This window comes from Hemitrygon akajei, chromosome 6 (genome assembly GCF_048418815.1).
Source record: "Hemitrygon akajei chromosome 6, sHemAka1.3, whole genome shotgun sequence".
Lineage (NCBI taxonomy): Eukaryota > Metazoa > Chordata > Chondrichthyes > Myliobatiformes > Dasyatidae > Hemitrygon > Hemitrygon akajei.
In genome coordinates, this window is record NC_133129.1 from 120598915 (window position 1) to 120619825 (window position 20911).

At 44.8% G+C, this 20911-nt stretch overlaps 1 protein-coding gene across 2 annotated transcripts in view; it reads right to left on the reverse strand.

The window, feature by feature from the left end:
* Positions 1–20911, reverse strand: part of LOC140729420 (inactive serine protease PAMR1-like) — a 176612-nt gene that overhangs the window by 23678 nt on the left and 132023 nt on the right. The window contains exons 6-9 of one of the 2 annotated variants that reach the window (XM_073049137.1): positions 14506–14613; positions 10420–10590; positions 5335–5547; positions 4006–4212 (exon numbers count right to left, since the gene is read on the reverse strand). In XM_073049137.1, the coding sequence (XP_072905238.1) occupies positions 4006–4212; positions 5335–5547; positions 10420–10590; positions 14506–14613 (699 nt within the window). The remainder of the gene's footprint in view (positions 1–4005; positions 4213–5334; positions 5548–10419; positions 10591–14505; positions 14614–20911) is intronic. The other variant, XM_073049139.1, reaches the window with a different exon arrangement.

Here is a 20911-nt window from a genome sequence, read left to right on the forward strand (position 1 = left end):
AATCAGGGTCACATGAAGCCATGGGAGCAGGTGGTGGATGGTTGTATGAGCAGCCAGTGTATATCACAAGCCCTGGTTATGTGACCACTGATGCCAGGCAGACAATCTCTGAAGAGTATTGACAGTGGCTGGGGTCACCCGTCTTGTAAAGACACGGCCCAGAAGAAGGCAATGGCAAACCACTTCTGTAGAAAATTTGCCAAGAACAATCACAGTTGTGAGACCATGACCGTCCACATCATACAACGCGGTACATGGTGATGATGATAACTGTGTAAAATAAGCTTCTGACTCTCATAACGTTATAAATCTCTGCCAAGTCTCCCCTCAGACCTGAGTGTACCAGCAAAAACTAATCAAGTTTGCCAGCCTCTCGTCTTAATGCATTCAGCAGCATTCTGGAAAAACTCTTCTACACCCTCTTTCTTGTAATGGGGCGACCAGAATTTCACTAGTGTGGACAAATCAAATTATTATATAGCTGCAACAGAATTTCCTTCCTGTTATGCACAATATCCCGACCAATGAAGGTAAGCATACCTTCTTCACTACTATTTATGTTACCACTTTCAGGAAGCTGGACTATGACTCCACGATCCCTTTGTTAAGGGTTCTGCCATGAATTGTGCATTTTCCCTTGCGTGTGACCTCCCAAAGTGCAATACTTCACAATTGCCCGGATTAAACACCACCTGCCATTTCTCAGCCAGTAGCTGTAGATCCAGATTCTGCAGCGTCCTGGAGAGTGTTGAACATCTTCAGTGAACAGAGGGGGAGTCAGTATGCCACGCCACACCGCCTCTGGTGATTACACTATCCAGACCGGTGGAGAGTTTTCCATCACGCTCCTTGTGTCTTGGACATTGTGAAATACCTTTACAGCATCAAGAGCTGATTGACGACAGGAAATACACACATTATGGAATCAGAGAATTTCAGTGGGGAGAGAGGCCAATCAGCCCATTAAATCAGTGCTGGGTCCTAGCAGATAATCACCTTGGTCCCACTTTCCCTGCTCCTTCCCTGTATCCCTGCAAATTACATCCTCCTGTGAACTCATAGAAAGCACCTAGATTCTACCTCAATTACAGGCAATTAATGTTAAATCACAAGTACTCTCTATGCGAGAGAAATTTCATCACATCCTCCCGTATCTTCTGCAAAATGTTAAATTTGTGCTTTGTGGTCTACTAGCCTTCCACTGGTCACAGCAGCCTTCCTCTACAAGTAGGCAGAAGAAAGTAGGAACAACACACACATATATATTGTCGTCGACTCATGGTGACACTATCGATAGTTTAGTTGTCCATAGGGTTTCTGTGCTTCTCCGTGGATTGTCACCTTGTCATGGTGGAGAAATGTGTGTGGTCCTGACATCCCGAGAGCGATACCATCTGGAGCTATGCTCCTGGTAGGGTCACCCGTGGCGGTAAGGTCGAGGGTGAGGTCCCTGACAGAGAACAATCCAACGAAGAGCTCAGTGGTGGAACAGGTGGACAAGGTTACTTCAAACTCAATGGCTGTGAAGGCGGATGAAGGCTGCAACAAATCCATCAGCTCCAATCGTCATGGTTTCCATGCCATTGGAATCAGTTGCTTGATTTGTGAAGTATCGTGTGCTTCTTGGAGTGCAATATCAGCTACACGTTAAACAAATACACTCACAGGCGTCTTCGCTCTGTGGAAATGGAGCGAAGACCATCATCCTCGACCTCGAGGGATAGCCACGACGATGACGAGGGTTTTTGTGGCAGGATACGGAAGTAGATTGCCAGGCCTTTCTTCCAGATAGATACTGCTGCTGCCCAGGTTAGGACCCAGCTGGATTCAAACTCAGGACTATCCGCCTCCAGGTCCAGTGTTGATGCTACTACACCACCCGTCTCTTAAAAACTTCTGATGTATTTGCCTCTACCCCCATTCCAGGCATCCTGTGTGAAAAAAAACGTATCCCTCACATCCTCTTAGAACCTACACCCCTCTTACCTTCAAAGCATGTATTAGATATTTCAACACTGGGAAAAAGATACTCCCTGTCTACTCTATCAATGCCTCTCATAATCTTATAAACCTCTATCAGATCTCCCCTCAGTCTCTGCAACTCCGGAGAAAACAACCCAAGTTTATTCAGCCTATCGTGATAGCTCGTGCCCTCTAAACCAGGCAGCATCCTGGTAAACCTCTTCTGCACTCTCTCCAAAGCCTCAACATCCTTCCTACAGTGGGGCAACCAGAACTGTATGCAGTACTTCAAATGTGGCTGAACCAGAGTTTTATAAAGTTGCAACATAACCTCTTCACTTTTGACTCAATGTCTTGACTAATAATAGCAAGCATACTATAAGCCTTATTGACTAGTGTAGCCACTTTCAAAGAGCTACGAACTTGGATCAAGAACTCTCTGGACAAGATCTTGTCCTTAACAGTGTACTGTTTTCTTGCATTTTTGCTACCGAGGTGCAACACCTCACATTTACCTGGGTTAAACTCCACCTGCCATTTCTCTGCCCATATCTACAACTGATCTATATTGCACTGTATTCTTTGCCAGTCTCATACACTCTCCACAACTCCACCAATCTTGGTATCATCCACAAACTTACTAACCCACCCATCTACATTTTCATCCAGGTCATTTATATACATCACAAACAGCTGATGTCCCAGCACAGATCCCGGTAGAGCACCACTAATTACAGACCTCCAGTACCAACTGTCTTATATATTCAGGTCCAAATAGCCAATCCACCGTGGATCCACCATCTTAATCTTCTAGACTAGCCTCCCAAGAGGGACTTTGTCAAATGCCTTACTAAAATTCATGTAGACAACATCCACTACCCTACCCTCACCAATGTCTCTCATTACCTTGTCAAAAAATTCAATTAAGTTGGTAAGGGACTACTTGCCAAACACAATGCCATGCTGGGTCTCCCTAATTAGGCCATACGTTTCCAAATGCTCATATATCCTATCCCTAAGAATTTTTCCCAGTAATTTCCCTACTATTGATGAGAAACACGGTGGTCTATAGTTCCAAGGATTTTCCCTTTTTTCCTTCTTAAAAAGAGATACAACATTAGCCACTGGCCAGTCCCCCAGGACCTCGCTTGTGGCTAAAGAGGACACAAAGATAGTGGTCAAAAACCCTGTAATCTTGTCTCTTGCCACCTTCAATAACTGGGGTAAATTCCATCAGGCTCTGGGGACATCCACTTTAATACTTATTAGGAGGACCAGCACTTCCCTCCTTCTTGCCCTCTAAATGCCCTAACATATTTACACAGTCAGCATTGACCTCCTGGTCCTCCATATCCTTTTCCTTTGGGTTTATTCCCCAATCCTTCCTCATGAGTGGGTATAGCCACAAGGTAGCAGAAGGTTGAGATGAGTTATCCTTCTTCTAGATGAGCTGCCAACCACGGCTGACGAGCTCCATCTGCCCAAAACAATTGGTTTCAAGGCACCAGTAAACCATCTTTGCCCCTTCTCTGGTCAGTAGAAACAGTTCCACCTGGTTTAGTAGCTAAGCCACATGTGGAGGCCAGGAGCTGGCCTTGGTTGTCATAGGCTATTGGAGATGCACATCATTGAGAGCATTTAATAGGTATTGGTAGCTTATCCCCACTACCTCCACTCGTCCAGCTATGACACCTGCCCCTTTTTCTTGTAACTATACCCCCACATGCCAGCTGCACCACTCATGGAAATATATGACATCTATTCTGACATGTCCCCTCAGCATCTCACATATTTTAGTAAGGTCAGTTTTCATACTTCTAAACTCTGAAGAATACAGATCTAATTTCTTCAGCTGCTGATAATTTGATAATCCAAGTCTAATGAATCTCTTTTGTCTGCCTCCAAAGTTAATATATCTTCTTTATGTTGTAAAGAGTCATGGGACACCAGTGTAAGTACTCAGGAGCTTCCAACAGAAGCAAGTACAAAGTTAATACACTCATGTTAAATCAAGGAGCCGGGTGTAATTACCCTCTGCATTACCTTTCCTGCAGGTTGGCAGCTTTTCTGACCATGTCCCATCCTGTTGACACCTTGCCTGCGGACTGCCCCTCAGAACAAACGAATAATTGCAGGTGAACTGCACAACGGTGCCCAAGGTGGCATAGCCATGGAGCAGGTGGCCACTACCTGGGAGAATCCTCCAATGACCATTCAGTGGTGCACCAGGAATGGCACAATGCTTCCTCTCTGGAACAGAAGTTTGAAGTGAAATAAAGCGATGATAGTTGGCAAAACTTTCATCATTTAATCTGAAGTCAAAATGAACAGAAACAGACCCTTCAGCCCACTGACTCCATGCTGACTACCAAGCACCCTCTTATTAGTAATCCTACACTAAACCTTCGCATTTGAATTGCAGTATACCTTCCAAAGAACATCTAAACACTGGGGTAAATCAGCCCATGAACCCATAAGCACACCCTCATTATCCCTTTTCTTGTGATATTTATTTATTTTGTAATTTATAGTAATTTATGTCTTTGCACTGTAGTGCTGCTGCAAAACAAGTTTCACATCGTATAAGACGGTGGTAATAAAGCTGATTCTGAGTGAAAGCCCAAGGTAGACTGAACTGGACCTAGCAAAGCCTGGATCAGAATGGCCTAGAGGAATGAGTGGACTCCTTTGCCACTGAGTAACTCAAATTGGTGGTTGTAAGGCAAAAAAAGGACAGCTTGGAATGTGGGAATACCTTGAAGATATGCTTGGATGCACGCTCCTGAGATCAGACACCAGTGAAGGAATGCCTTTTTGCACACCTGGTGACTTTGTTTTTCTGATACATGCCCAGGCAAGGAAATAAGACAGTGCAGGCTGGTACCAGAGGGGGATGAAAAAGCAACTGGGATAAGAGTTATGTTCAGTTTTTGAAGGGTATAAAGGGGGCAGCTTTGTGCAAATCAGAATCCTGGGTTGGGACCAGCATTAAGAGAAGGAGAGGGAGAAGGGGAGAGGGGAGGGGAGGGGGAGTGGGAGACTGTGGAAGAGGCTATTGCACACTGCATGTTCCCTCTGGAATTATATGATTCAGATTATTGATTGGTTGATTCTGTCCTTGTCTTTCATTGTATTAAGTATTCTGCTTTCTTTCTGTATTTTATGACTCTAGTAATTTCTTATTACATTTAACACATACGAAGTGCCTCCTATGTTTGTGAATGCCTCTTGCTGCTGAAACAGGAAAAACAAAATATTTTTGTTACAGGCGACTGAGGTTTATCACAGAACAGTCTGGTACTCGAGATATCCACACTGAAAGTGGAAGAGGGATCGGGTATTTTTGACCATGGAAGGGTGTTGTGGCATTACCTTTCCCACAGGTCGCCTGCTTCGCTGACCACGTCCCGTCCCGCTGACAGCTTGCCTGCGGACTCCCACTCAGAGCAAAGGAAGAGTTGCAGGTGAACTCCACGATGGTCCCCACGGTAGCGTAGCCCTGCTGCAGGTACCCGCTCCCTGGGAGAACTCGTCGATGCCCGTTGATCGGTGCACCGGGGTCAGCACAGCGCCTGCTCTCTGGAACTAAAGATCAAAGTAACGTAGTGGGGGAAAAAGACGACTTAATTGCGCAGAGGACTCGAGGCTGTGGGCAATCTCTTAATAGTGGACCTTTTGTATAGATGCAACAGACACTTGTACTGGGAAGAAAGATAATGAACTGTAAAAGAATATGGTGCATTTGTACAGGACTGACTCTGTCTATCCACTGGGATATACCATAAAATAAGTGAATCAACCAGTATTGATTTAATGCAGGAAAGTGGTGCAGAAGTGAAAATCAGCCATGTTATGTTAGATAGGAGAAAGGGCACAAAGGGGCCAAGTGCTCTTCTACCCTTCCTATTTCGTATTACCATGAGCCATAGGAGTGTAGATAGGGTAAATGCATGCAGGAGCTTTCTCTATCAGACAAGATGAAGGAAAATCTTAAGGGGTTCTACAGATATATTAAAAGCAAAAGGATAGCAGGGGACAAAATTGGTCCTCTGGAAGATCAGAGTGATCATCTATGCATGAAGCCCAAAGAGATGGGGGGAGATCTTAAATGGACTTCTTGCATCTGTATTTACATGGACTTTAGCAAGGCCTTTGACAAGGTCTCGCTTGGGTGGCTGGTCAAGAAGTTTTAGTCGCTACGCTTGGCATTCAAGATTGGCTTTGTGGGAGAAACCAGAGAGTGGTAGTGGATTGTTGCCTCACTAACTGGAGGCATGTGATGAGTGGAATGTCACGGGAATCAGTGCTGGGTCCATCGTTGTTTATCATCTATATCAATGGTCTGGATGATAATGTGGTAAACTGGATCAGCAACTATACAGATGCAACCAAGGTAAGGAGTGAATGGGACAGAAAGGAAGACTATCAAAGCTTACAGCAAGATCTGGAAAAGTGGACTGAAAAATGGACGATGGAATTTAATGCAGACGATTGTGAGGTGTTGCACACTGGGCGGGCCAGGCAGGGTAGGTTTTACACAGTGAGCCAATTATGAAATTGGATTTGAGTAAATGGGTGATGGATGGTTGGCATGAAGAGGACCCTCCAGGAGGACCACACCTTGTCGTAGGGTTTGGAAACTCACGTGCCTCAATGGCCGGTTGTCTGGAGTCAGGGCACTTGGTAGGGTCACCCAAGCCAAACAGGTAAAAGCGTAAAGGCCAGACTAAGAGCGGTCCTCCAGGTTTGGGGGGTTCAGCTTGGGAATAACAACAATGACAGGTCAAAACAAAAGTTATGGAAACAGCAATGAAGAATCCTTTTGTATCTGTGTCTGGACCTCCAGAGGTGGAGGACCTTTATTGCTGCCCTAGACGCCAGCAGCTTAAGGAACAGTAAGTATCAAGTGAATGGATTTAACAGCCAGTCTCTGCGATGTATGATTATGATATAACTACGGTCTCCAATGTGCAGCCTGGGTACACACACTCGGACTGTATCCAGTGTCAGGGATAGTGACACATGAAATATGATAAAGATAATCACGAACAAATTAAAGTAAGACTCCTTGTTCCTGTTCTGCCCTGAGGGAATTTTAGAATGCTGTGTATCAGGTTTCTTGGTGTCTGCTGCTTTGTCAGCTTAAAGGTCCAGGCCTTTGTCATAATCTTGAGAAGCAGAAGCATGAGAACGAAGGGATTTTTACTCACTCATATTGCCAGCACTTTTCCGTTCCCCTGGGTCGAGCACGTGGATGGCTGTTTTATAATGCATACCGCGGAAAGGCAGCAGAGGAACTTCTCCAAAGTCCAGTAGGAAGCCAGATGAGTTATTACAGCAAAACATTTGGTTCCATGGTTTCCAAAACTGGAACTAGATCCTTTTTTTAAACAGACAGTCTGCTGCAGCAAAGCCAGCCTGTCCTGATGCAGCGTACCAACCAAACGCAGGCAATTCCACTCCACCAGCGATAATGCCTGACGCAGTGGGCTCCTCCAGCCAATTGTTCATCACTCTAGATTCTAGCTTGGGCAGTGTCCTGCTTCTTTTTGATGTGGGTTTATTTCATGGAGGTCAGATTCCTTATCTGTTATAGTGGGATTTGAACTCACGTCTCTGGATCAATAGTCCAGAATGCCTTACTGCTAGACCAATAACCTACCACTACGATTCCCCACTCCAAGGTGGGTCAAAGATACAGGAACCTTAAAAACAGCTACGGGAAGCAGTAGAATACACGTGGAATCGGAACCATGGCCAAAAGAAGTCGCCCAGAAGCTGTTGACTCTCGGGGCTCCTTCACTCCCTCCACACTGATTCAGCAGCTCTTAATCAGCTGAGATCAGCTGGGCCGTGAAGATTCATTCTGTATCTATGCAATTAGCCACCATGGCCTGTGACGTCCGGATATCTCTGGTGAACGTGCTGCTAGTGAGTTTACCAAGAAGGTACTCAGTGCAGTCTCGAGCCAAAATGGTATTTGATCATTGTGGATGTCATTTTGGATGGCCCAGTGTGCCTAATCAGGAGTCACTACTGAATCTGGAATGTCTGACCAAGAGAATATAGATCTGTGTCAGGCAGAACACAGTGTGTTGGAGACAAAAGTGTGCAAAGTTCATCATCATGTTACTACTTCAGCGCTAGACACGTGGAAATGGCACTGTCAGACCAAAGTATGCCACTCTGAAAATTCACCCAGGTACCTCTGGCTGTGAGCAACAAACAGCAAGGATGGGGTTGAAAAGCAGGAGGGAAGCAGAAAGCACAGAACCCCTGATTCGTTTCAACCTTCACTGATGCGTAAAACATTCATTTCAGTGGGAAGGGGGAGCCTCACTGAAATCTATACCCCAAAAGGGCTGGATAGAGTGGGCATGGAGAGGATGTTTCCATTGGTACAAACACCTGGAATATGGGGACACAGCCGCGGGATAAAGAGACAGCCATTTAAACCAGAGATCAGGAGGAATTCCTTGCCGGAAGATGGTGACTATCTGTGAAATTCATTGCCAGAAGCCAAGTGAGTGGGTGTGTTTACGGTGGAGACCATTAGGTTCTTGATTGGTATGGGGGTTACAGTTAAAGGGAGAAAGCAGGAGAATGGGGCTGAGAGAAAAAATAAAATCAGCCATGATAGAATGACTCAATGGGCCAAATGGTCTAATCCTTCTGTATTCCTGTGGTCTTTTGTAGGAGAGCATGTAGAAATTGGAACCACTGGAATGGAGGAGTCAGAGCTCACCTGCCCCCTGTTGGTAATACTGTGCCTCCCGAAGTGGGCTATAGTGACAGAATACGATGCCAACTACATCCAGTTCACTCCCTTATCCCCCGATCCTTCTAATTGACAAACCCCAGACAGTGTAATTTTATGGTCCTTACCTTCCAGCACTAATGCCCCTAACCCCAAACCCTAGGCACCCTCACTACGCTGCCACCAACACCCATCGTGACATCATTTCCCATCACAAGAGACTAAATAACAAGAAGGTGAAATGACCAGCCATGCTACAACTGGTAGAACTTCAACACAGCTGCAGGACACAAAGGCAGTCACAATGAGACAAGGGTGATCAGCTGAGTGTTATTTCATTTGTTGAATTCGTTTAATGGCAAGTTTCAATGCTGTTTGGGTTTGCTTTCTCTTCAACTGTATGTACATTGCCACCAAGCAGATGTCCATTGATAGGGGAGAGGGTAGTGTGTGACACTGTGATAATAGAGGAAAGCTGCGGTTTACTGGCATGGCACTGGTATGAAAAGTTCACAAACCACCTGGCCGTTCCCTCCCCTTCCCCTCCTCCTCCTCTCACACCTCAGCTACTCAGTGCACAGCAGGTGGCGAGGGCGCGAGGAAGAGTGACACACAGTGGAATAAGAATTATTTTTTCACCAGTTCTACCAATATCCACCGGACTCCTCCAGAGCAGCCCAGCAGAAACACCACCCCATCCACTGAGTGCTGCGTGACCACAAGGATCACGGCCTTCATTTATCCTGGGTACACAGACCTTGGTTTCATTTGATTCCTGTACAATTTCTGAAATAATGGACAGGAAAGGCAGTGGCTCTGGGGAGCACGTGTGGACTGGAAAAATCCAGTCATATCCGAAGCCAGTTGGGAACAGCAGTAGACCCATCAAGCCAATCCCATGGCTTTATGAGCTGCAGCTGATTGCAACCTCAACTCCGCATTTCCAGCTGTCCACAGTTATCCTTAACCTTTTTGTTTATTGAGAATATTCAATGTCTCAGTTCTCACTGCCCTTCGAAAAACAGATTTACAAAGACTGGGGAAGGTCTGAGAGATAAACGTTCACCTTATCTCCATCTTATTTTTAAGCACTGTCCCATAATTCTGGGTTCTCCCACAAGAGGAAAACCTTTTACACATCCACCCGTTAAGACCTTTAAGGGTGTAATATAATTAATCTCCCCCATTCTTCTGAACTCCAGAGGGAGCTTGCCCAACCTTTCCTCATCAGACTTCACACCCATTCCAAGTGTTTTCCAGAAGAAACCACAGTCTAATGAAGGACAGGGGAAACAGTTGCCTTGTTTCCCCCCATTTTGTGGACTGTGAACTGTTTTTTGCTCTTGGATAATCTAATCAGAGCAACTGAATGTGGACAAAGGAAGCTTCAGGTAATGATCTGCTAAATCGGAGACCATTCTCAAACAAGTAGCCATTTGTTATGTAAAAGGCGTGGACTCAGAACTGATTCCTGACTCTGGGATAATCTAATCAGAGCAAGATACCTGAGACCATTCTCAGAGGAGGCAGTTACTTGATAATAATATTCTGTGAGCTGTCATAGTAATTATAGAACAACACCCATCAATGTGAGGTGTCACTTGAACTGCTGGAGGTATCTGCCATCTAGGCAGCAGCCCCTGGCTCACGCGGAACTGCAGAACCTACGTCCCCACGCACGGCACGTTGAAGAACCTTACCACAATGTGGCGCAGTGGCGCTCCAGTTCCCATCCAGCTGACAAGTGACAACACTACTTCCAATCAAGTGGAAATCCGCATCACAGCCGAAGTAGACCTGGGAGCCAAATCGGAAGTCGTCCCCTTCCACCGTCCCATTGACCGGGGCCACTGGATTCCTACATATCACCACTGACAGGTCACATAGTTGATAAACTCACTTTACTACAGACATTTAACAAATCCTGCAATCATGCAAATTTTTAAGAACAATTAACAGCCTACTGGATACTTAACAGGAGCACAGTCCTTGTAACCACAAGTCTGGACAGCTCCTGGAGCCCCCACTGGGAAAATCCCAGGTTCCAGACTTCCGGAGTCATTCCTAATGGAGCAAAAGTTCTCTCCAATCAGCACTCAGTGAATCTGGCAAAGTGATGAGGAACAACCCTCGTGAATGGGATATCCCAGACCAGTTGCTGAGCTTCACTGGCTGTGTGAACTACTTGGGTACTCTTGCCATTACAAATGGGGCTTTTGCAGTAAACATCTGGGGTAGTTACAGAAAATGCATTGTAAGAAGTCTCCATTCACTTTTGAAAAGGCTCTCTGTTGTAGAACCAAAATTAGCCCACGTACAGACAGATAAAGGTAATGATTAGCTCTGTCAGCTACATGTCAAACACAGAATGAAATGCTGGGCAAGTACATACAAGCCAAGAGCCTGATTAGAGAATAACTCAGCCAAATAAAGGGAAATAAAGAGGTAAAGGAGAATCTTTAAGATTGGCGGTAGGTAGCCAACTGCATTCCCCAATGTTCAGTACCATTATTCAAACTGAAATTTTAAAAAACTCGGTAGTAAAAGGAGCACACACAAGGCATCAGGAAACGTTCAGACTAACTTGCTAAGACAAATGAAGGCTCATGTTGATAAATGTCAGGTGGTGGAGTCTCAGAGGAAATCTATACCTCACAAGATAAGGTATTGCTATTGGTTTATTACTGTCACATGTACTGAGATAAAGTTAAAGGATTTTGTTTTGTTCCGTATGTAATTACATCAAAGTAGAAAACACAAAAGGTGATGCAGAACATTATGTTACGGCTAAAGAGAAAGTGCAGTGCAGGCAGACAAATTAAACGCAATGACCACAATGAGTTAGACTGGAGATCAAGAGTTCATCTTTCACATGTAAGGGGCTGTTCCATCCAGTGGTAGAGAAGCTGCAAACACAAGAAGCAGCCTGTGAGTCTAGTGGCACATGTTCTCATCTTCTGCCTGACAGGAGGGGAGAGAGGACAGAAGATCGGGGTGAGGGGGGCTGATTATGTTGGCTGATCTCCCAAGGCAGCGGGAAGAAATATATAAAAGGAAAGGAATCTAGGAAAATCACTATTCTACTAATAGGTGCAGCATTGTAGGTTAGTAAGGTAATTAAATTTTAAACCAGATTCTTCAGTTCTTTTCTGCTTAAATTGAATTCAATGGGAAGTTGTGTTGCATGTCTAAAGAATCTTCATCAAGCTCCCCTTACAATGCCTAGGTCCACTGGCACGTCAGAAATAAGAGCATTGAAGTACTGAAGAAGACTCATAAACGTTAAAAGGATTACGCCAAAACAGAGGTGTTACATCAGCGAGGAAAGATCAAACAGCTCAGAACACTTTTGCTTAAAAGTGGAGGATGATTATTAAAACTGACAAGATGGGCAAGGGAGATATGGAAAGAATGTTTTGACTTGTAACCACAAGTACACAATGGCTGGTTATAAGTCCAACAGGGAGGGGGATGGGACATGGAACCTCGGGTAACAGGAATCTCTCTCCACAGATACTGTCTGACCTGCTAAGAGTTACAGCATTTTCTGTTTCTCTTTCGGATTTCCAGCAATTGCAGTGTTTTGCTTCCATTAGGAAAAATCACAAATGTTATGACTTTTGCATTACTTCACATCTTGCACACGGTGCCATTGGACTCATAATACATTAGTACTGAGTTTCTCTTCCCCTTCTGGCCTCCAACATAGAGTCATACAGCCCAGAAGCAGGGTCTTCAGCCCATCTCATCCACATTAATCCAATTTCCCCACCTCAGCACTGTGCCCTTTTACACCGTAAAAGCATTGCCTGCCTAAATATCGTTATTAAATCTGATTTTGCCTGTACATTCTACATATCAAACACTCTCTGTGTAAAACCTATCCCTCAAGTAACTTTAAAAACTCTGATCTCTCTCATTAAAACTGTGCCCTCTTGCTTTCATCACCCCTACCATGGGAAAAAGATTTTGACTATCTATCCTATCCATGCCTCTCATAATCTTATATACTTCTTTCAAGACATTTTTCAGCTTCCTTTCTACCAGGGAAAACAAGTCCAGCCTGCCCGATCTCTCCCCATAACCAAAGACCTCCCATCCAGGCTTTACCCTAGAACCATCTACTGGGTTCAACTTTCACCTCAGGTCCTGTCTCTATCGAGTTTGCATGTTCTTCCCGTGACTGTACGGGTTTCCTCCAAATGTTCCAGTTTCTTTATATTCCATAGACTGTGGAGGTTAGGCTAATTGTTCACTGTAAATTGTCATATTCACATTAATGTCCCCAAAGATTTTGCTCCTCACCTAGAATGTAAGAAGATGGGCTGAGGAAAGGCAAATGGATTTCAACTCAGGCAATTGTAAAGTGATGCATTTTGGATGCTCAAACTAGGATAGTACCTATTCACTGAATGTCAGGCCACTGACAAATGTTGTCAGAGGGACCTGGGAGCATGCGTAGAGTTCTCCGAAAGCAGTTACACAGGTAGACTGGATGGTGAAGGTTTAGCATGTTGCCCTTCCCCGGTGAGGGCATTGAATTTAGAAGTAAGGACATCACACAAAAGTTATACGTTATTGGTGAGGCTGTGCTTGGAGTGTTGTGTGGTTTGGTCAAAAAGACATCATCAAGCTGGAGAGGGTGCAGAAAAGATCTAAAATAATACTGCCAAACTAAAGGGCCTGAGTTATAGGGAGAGCCTGGCCACACCGAATCTTCATTACTTGGAGCACAGGAGAATGAGAGGTGATACCAAAGTTTATTAAATCTTGAGGAGTTTGGCTAAGGTAGAGGGCCATAGTCTTTTCTCCAGGGTTGGAGTGTCCAAAATTGGAAGTCACAGAGATTTTAAAGAGAATGGAGCGCCAACTTCATGACATAGAGAGTAGTGAGTGAGATGCCATGGAAGTCTTTGATGCAGATACAATTTACAACATTTATATAGGTACATGGAGTGGAGGAGCTTAGACAGTTCTGGGCCAACTTGGACTACCAGGGAGGATGCTATGGTCAGCATGGTGAAGTTGGGCAAAAGAGCTTGTTTCACTGCTCCATGACTCTAATGTGAACACAGGAGAATAAAACTGGATCAGGGCAAAATTAATGTAAGTGGGAGCTTCAGATGGTCAGTAGTTACTATGTGGGCCAAAGGGTCTGTGCATACTGTCTGACTCAATGTCGTAGGGCGCAGGGAAATCACCGGGTATTTTCCATTTCAGGTGAGAAACACTGTGTCTGATATGTTGTTTGATATTCTCAGCCATTATGAAGTCCTTGTCAGCTTAACATTTGCCACCTCGCCCCTCCCTGTCCAAATCACCCACCTTGGCTGAGCAGATTATCCTGATGCCAGTGTGTGACAGGAGCAGGGACTGACAACCAGACAGCCCCTAGGGGTGCATCAGGATCAAAATAAAATGGACCAGGTAAAAAAAAACTGCTGTAGATGCTAGAAATCCAAACTGAAATGGAAAACACTGTAAGTACTCAGCAGAACAGAGAGCACGTTTGGAGAAAGAAACTGATAGATCACAGATGGGAAACACTTAACTTTGATTCTCTTCTCCTGGTTGTTGCTCGACCTATTAAGAGTATCCAGCCTTTACATCATTCAAATTCCAGTGTGTCAAAGAACAACTGCAGGTCAGTAAGAGAGTTGTCCTGTCAGTCCAAATGAAGGACTACAGTCTATCTTCCATACATTCAGGCAGCTGGTATACAGAAGGACTCTGAGTATGATGTGCCTACAGTATTGACTAAAACTGGTAGAAACTTTAATACTCACTGTTTTCACACCATCTGCCAGTATACCCAGCAAGACAGGCACACTGATAGCTGACTGGTCCAAGCTGGAGACACTTCCCGTCATGTAAGCAGGGAGAGGAGGAGCATACTGAAAACAAGAGGGACAGGCGCAGGTATCAGTCTCCAGCACACACTCTGCTGAGTTGCTTTTGTTCAAACGAGGGGCCGTGATATTCCACAGATGGATTTGCAGTCAGAATTCCTAACCCTGAATCTCTTGCCAACCATAATAGGAGGTTCTGAATTCTTTGCCAGTTCTCAAAGGCAGCCTCTAGAAAACCACAGGATATGTGGTGCTAAAGCACCCCTCCGTCCTGTAGCCACGCACAAGCTCACAACCTGCCTCTCATCTCCATGATCACCTCCAATCCTTTGCTTTGAAATTCTTAGCACAAAGGTGCAGCAAGGAGAACTGCTTCCTCATGGTGACAGGTTAGGGGGTTCAGGCCAGCTTTAATTGTGCAGGCTAGCTTTAAACATCAAAAGCTCTCTTTAACTGCTAAGAATCCCGATTAAAGATCTCAGCCTGAAACGTCAACTGTTTACTCTTTTCCAAAGATGCTGCCTGGCCTGCTGAGTTCCTCCAGCATTTTGCGTGTGTTGCTTTAACTGTTACAGGCTTGCTTTAAGTATTGTACTCTAACTTTAAATATTGCAGACTAGCTTCATGCATTGCAAGCTTGCTTTAGGCATTACAGGCTAGCTTTAAGGATCACACAACCCAGCATTGTGAGCTAGCTCTGAGCATCAGAGTTTAATTGTAAGTGGTGCAAGTGAGCTACGTTTGGCTCCCATTTTTTGTTTTAGGTGTTGTGGTGGCAGTTAATTTGAATTGTCAAAGAATGAGCCCATTTTAGAGACCAGATCCAGGTTTTTGAGCCCTTTATGTGTTCTGATTTGACTAGAGTAAATCCAACGAGTGCAAGATGGGGCTAAAACGCATTGCTGGGCAGGGCTGGGTAGGCGTGACCTGCTGCACGCTGGCAAAATTAGCCTCACCTCTCCTCGAGGTGAGATGGCTGGAGGATGGGTGATCAGCTCCAGATCAGTCGGCTCAGATTCAGTGTCTCAATGTTGGGAGTAAGTGTTGTGTAATGTGGAATAGATGGGAGTTGGGGAAAGGGGTAGAGGTGGGGCAGAGTAGGACTGGGCTGGAGAGTGTGAGGACAGAGTATGGGCAGTATCAGTTCCAAAAAGTTGGAAGTTGCTTTGTGAAAAACTTGTGTTTTTGTTTAAACACAGAATGAAAACTGAACCATTTACATTGATTCTATTGCCTCACTTGTCTCCGAACAACACAATCTGTAAATGGTGAGGAAAGATGCTCCCAACTTCCCTCTCGACCGCCGGGGATCATTACAGTTTTAACTTCCACCAGTGCTTCAAATTCAGAGACTTATAGAAAGTTAGATAAATATTTGGATGTTGTGCTGCTAGAAGACAGTTGATTCTAAAAGGAAACAAAATGGTTAACAGGCATAAGCTGATGAAACAAAAGCAGATGGAATTTAACACAGGAAGGCGAAGGGGGGCAGAGCCAGAAGATACTTAATGCACAGAATCCATGAACTACCTACTGCATCCGTGGATCCAGCAGTCAGGGCAGATCAGGGACCAACATGACCAATGTCTTGAACTATATCATCAATAAAAGTATGAAATAGAAACAGAAAATAGTGGGGCTACATAGCTGGTCAGGCATCATCCGTGGGAGGAGTTAACATTTCAGATCGATAACATTTAAACATAGAAACATAGAAAAACTACAGAACAATACAGGCCCTTCAGCTTACCATGGTGTGCTGAACGCGTACTTACTTTAGAAATTACCTAGGGTTTCCCATAGCCCTCTGTTTTTCTAAGCTCCCTATACCTATCCAGGAGTCTCTTAAAAGACTCTATTGTATCAACCTCCACCACCATCGCCGGCAGCCCATTCCATCAGAATTACTGTACACACGTACACAAGTACACATGAGCAACAACGTAGATACTTGCAAACAAACACACACACACCCTTCTTCTATACTAATCGTACTTAATTTTGAGCTTTTTCAAGCTTAAGGTCATCACGCTGAGTTAACATTAACACTGTTTCACTCTCAAATACTGCCTGCTTCATTAAGCCCTCTCAATATTTCCTGATTTTTTTCCCTCAGAAATATTTTCAAATTTCATTTATTTGGAGTTCCAGTGCAGAACAGACCTTGCCAGCATAACGAGCCTCGCCACCCAGCAACCCTCCTATTTAACCTAGCCTAATCACAGGACAACTTGCAGTGACCAAGTGACCTCTCCTTACTAACCAGTATGTCTTTGGACTGTGGGAGGAAACCCACACGGTCACGGAGAGAACATACAAACTACACAGGAATTGAACTCTGAACTCCGACACCCTGAGTTGTAATAGCATCGCGCAATGCTATTGTGACACCCCTAAAATGCTGATATACTGTACTGATACACCATATTGATCCAGCGTCATTAAGTTAGATCACCTGGGCATTTTCTCATTGTGGGATCTTGATATGAACAAATTAACAGCCAGGTTCCCTAGTTCCAACAGAGACAAATTTCATGACATACTGTATGCCAGTGATATTAAACCTGACACTGACCATTCTTCTATGATACCCTGTCCCATATAAATGCAACTTAGTTCTTAAGAGGTACAATGCCCCAGTCAAATTGCACCCATACTCCACCCAGCTCCATTCACCAGGGCACAAGACGAGCCTCACGAAACTCCTAGTCCATGACACCACCGCCTTAGAATGCAAGGAAAGAGCAAAGAAACTTTGGACTTCTCACATTCTTACCAGCTGATCATCTTGAGGTGCCCAAGATAGTGAAGGGAATGGAAGTAGTAAATCAGGAAGATTGGTGCACATTAAACGACAGCAAGGAGAGACAGTTTCAAGTAAAGGAGAGGTTTGAGACCAGTAATTGGCAGAGTTTTGCTCAAGGGAATTAGACAGTAATCTCATCAAGCATTATGGATATATGAGAAGTTCTTAACTAATTGTTAAGAGGATTGTCTCTCTGGATGGAAGCAACATGGATTTCCTCATTGCCTTGAATACCCCGCTACACTGTCTGAATGTATTAGTGTGGAAGAGAATTAAGAAGAAAGTAAAACTTTGAATTAAATTTTGTTGTCAAGCTTGACTTTGCCCAAGACTTGGGTCATGAGGGTGACAGCATAAGAGGCAGACTCTGTCTTGCTTGTGCTAGCTAACAATAGGTCATGCCAATAATGAGGTATTGCTGACCTTTGTCTGAGAAACAAAGTGACCTACAGGCTGTCTGTCTAAAAGGGGAAATGAATGTGGACATGCAGTTCTAATTGGTGTACTACACGGGAACACTGATAGACTTGCTGACACCTATTAAGAGTTTCTTGTAATCGCTGACCAAGTACGTTTAGCTGTTGGCTATTGCCCATAATTTACTGTATAAATTTAAGATGTAACCTGACATTGACAGAGTCATATTAAAGGGTTAACCTTATATCGAGGTCTGTGTCTTTATTTCCATTCCCTAACAGAGTTAAGTTTCTTACAGTAATTTGGCGACAAAATTCTCTTACAGTAAAATGCAATAAATCATGGTAAATTCTTCAACAATTAGTCACTCTGAAATAAGCACTCCAGCTCAGGAAACATGGAGAGATCCAGCAGTACTGATGTATACATCTGTCAATACAGTAAACTACCACACATTACAAATTACATTAATTGGCATATCATTCGCAAATCAGTTTCAAAATGCATGTGTGGAATTTTGTTAAGTAATATAAGTTTATGAAAAACATATACAAACTCTCCATCCGAGCCCAGCCAGCTTCTTGCTTCCCATAGCAGCCTGGGAGAGATCTCAATTGCCCTGAGGATTTATTGGACCTTACACGTTTCTTCACACTCACATCAGTGTGCCCCTCCCCCAACTCACTATCTTCCACGTCCTTCTCCTTGGTGAATACAGATGAGCAGGATTCACGTGGCCAATTCCACACAAGGATTAACTCCTTGATCCCCAAGGAAACCCACTCTTCCAACACCTGTGGGTAGCGCAGCATAGCAAAGATGATTTTCATTCACTCTTCAGGATCTGGGCATTGCTGGCAAAGCCCAACACTTATCCCTAACCGAAGGTGTTGGTGACCCTCTGACTTGAAATCTCTGGTGAGGGGAATCCCAAACTTCTGTTGATAAGGATGTTAGACCCACTTGAAGGAACAGCAGCATGTGACGTGATCTGGGGAGGATCGTGCAGGCAGTAAATTTTCCATGCACTTACTTCCTCTTGTGTTGGCACGTGGATAAGGCATCGGTCTAGTGATCTGAAGGTCGTGGGTTCGAGCCTCAGCTAAGGCAGCGTGTTGTGTCCTTGAGCAAGGCACTTAACAACACATTGCTCTGCGATGACACCGGTGCCAAGCTGCTTGGGTCCTAGTGCCCTTCCCTTGGACAACATCGGTGGCGTGGAGAGGGGAAAGCTTGCAGCTTGGGCAACTGCCGGTCTCCCATACAACCCTGCCCAGGCCTGTGCCCTGGAAACCTTCCAAGGTGCAAATCCATGGTCTCATGAGACTAACGGATGCCTATAAAATTTGCTCTTGTTGTTTTGCTGGTAGAAATCATGGGTTTGGAAAGTGTTGCTTGGGTAGTTCATGCTTTGACCAAGTCTTAGCAACATGGCAACTGTGGGTAAGTCCCATTTGACAGCACAGTCATTGGCACCTTCCACCATTTCACTGATGACTAGGAGTAGACAGATTGGTTGGTTTGTCAGGTTTACTTTGTCCTGCTTTTTGGTGAATGGGACATATTTTCCATATTGCTGAAGAGATGGCAGTGTTGTAACAGTACTGCAGGTGCAGCTTCTCTTGGAGTGTAAGTCTTCAGCATTTCTGGCTGAAGATGTTTCAGCCTCACACACAAAATGCTAGAGGAACTCAGCAGGTCAGGCAGTATCTCTGAAGGGAAATGAACAGCCAAGACCCTTCATTAGGACTGGAAAGTAAAGGGCATAGGCCAGAATGTGTGTACTGCTCAAACTTTCCAGCATCTGCAGAATTTCCTGTGTCCCTCAAATGTTTCAGCCCGTTTGTCAGTGTTCAAATGCTGAACACCAACATCACCGAGCATAGTGAATTCTTGGATCCTCCTCTTCCACTAGCTAATTAATTCATGACCAGGTGCACTAGGGCTGCAGAGGGTTGACCTGCTCCATTATAGGATCTCTTAGCATGGGCTGTTTCCCACCAGTTCTGCTGTTTTAGGTCACACGCAGTCCTGCGTTGTAGCTTCACTTGGCTGGCATTGATCCAGTCACGCCTTTTTGCATTTCTCATACAGCCAAACACGATCACCTGGGTGAACTGTAATATGACATAGAAGAGACAGATGTATGTATCTGCTTCTGATGATGGCTGACAGCAACCTCCTGAATCCTGGCTTTCAGCCACCAAAATGACTCTGGCTCTATTCTATTTATCATGACTGCAGTAGCACCTTACAGGTCAGAGGGTGTTTCTCTGTGTTAAGATGGGACTTTGTCTTGACAAGGAATGCGTGGTGATCTCTTCTGCCAATAATATTATGACCAGAGAGATTAGTGAGGACAAGGTTGAAATGGCATATCCCTTACTCGTCAACTGTCCTGCAAAAGACCACAAGGAACTGCAGAGTTATGGATGCAGCTCAGCAGATCACGGGAACCAGCCGGCCCTCTATGTATCTGTTCTATACTTTCTGCTGTCTCAGTTAAGCAACAGGTTTATCAAATACTCTCCATACCCCAAATATTCTCTCTTCTTCCCTCTTCCACTGGAAGAAGATACAAAAACCTGAAAGCACGTAGCAGCAAGCTCAAGCACAGCATCTATTCCAGTGTTTCAGATTCTTAGATGGCTCTCTTATGCAATTAGATGGATTCTTCACCCAACAATCAACCTCGCTACGACCTTGCCCTACGACCTACCTCATTACGACCTTGCCCTACGACCTACCTCGTTACGACCTTGCCCTATGACCTACCTCGTTACGACCTTGCCCTATGACCTACCTCGTTATGACCTTGCCCTACGACCTACTTCGTTACGACCTTGCCCTATGACCTACCTTGCTCTGACCTTGCCCTATAACCTACCTCACTCCGACCTTGTCCTACGATCTAACTCGGTACGACCTTGGACAATATCCTTCCACACCTCACAGGCAACCTTGCTGGTTCTTCAGCGTTAGTCCGTTTTACAAGGACAAGCTGCTAGCCGCTCAACCCTCGACCCATCACAGATGGAAAGCGTGCGAGGAGCGACCAAATTTGAACCCAGAGCCACTGGCCCTGAAGTTCAGTGTGGATGCCACCACACCACCAGCCAT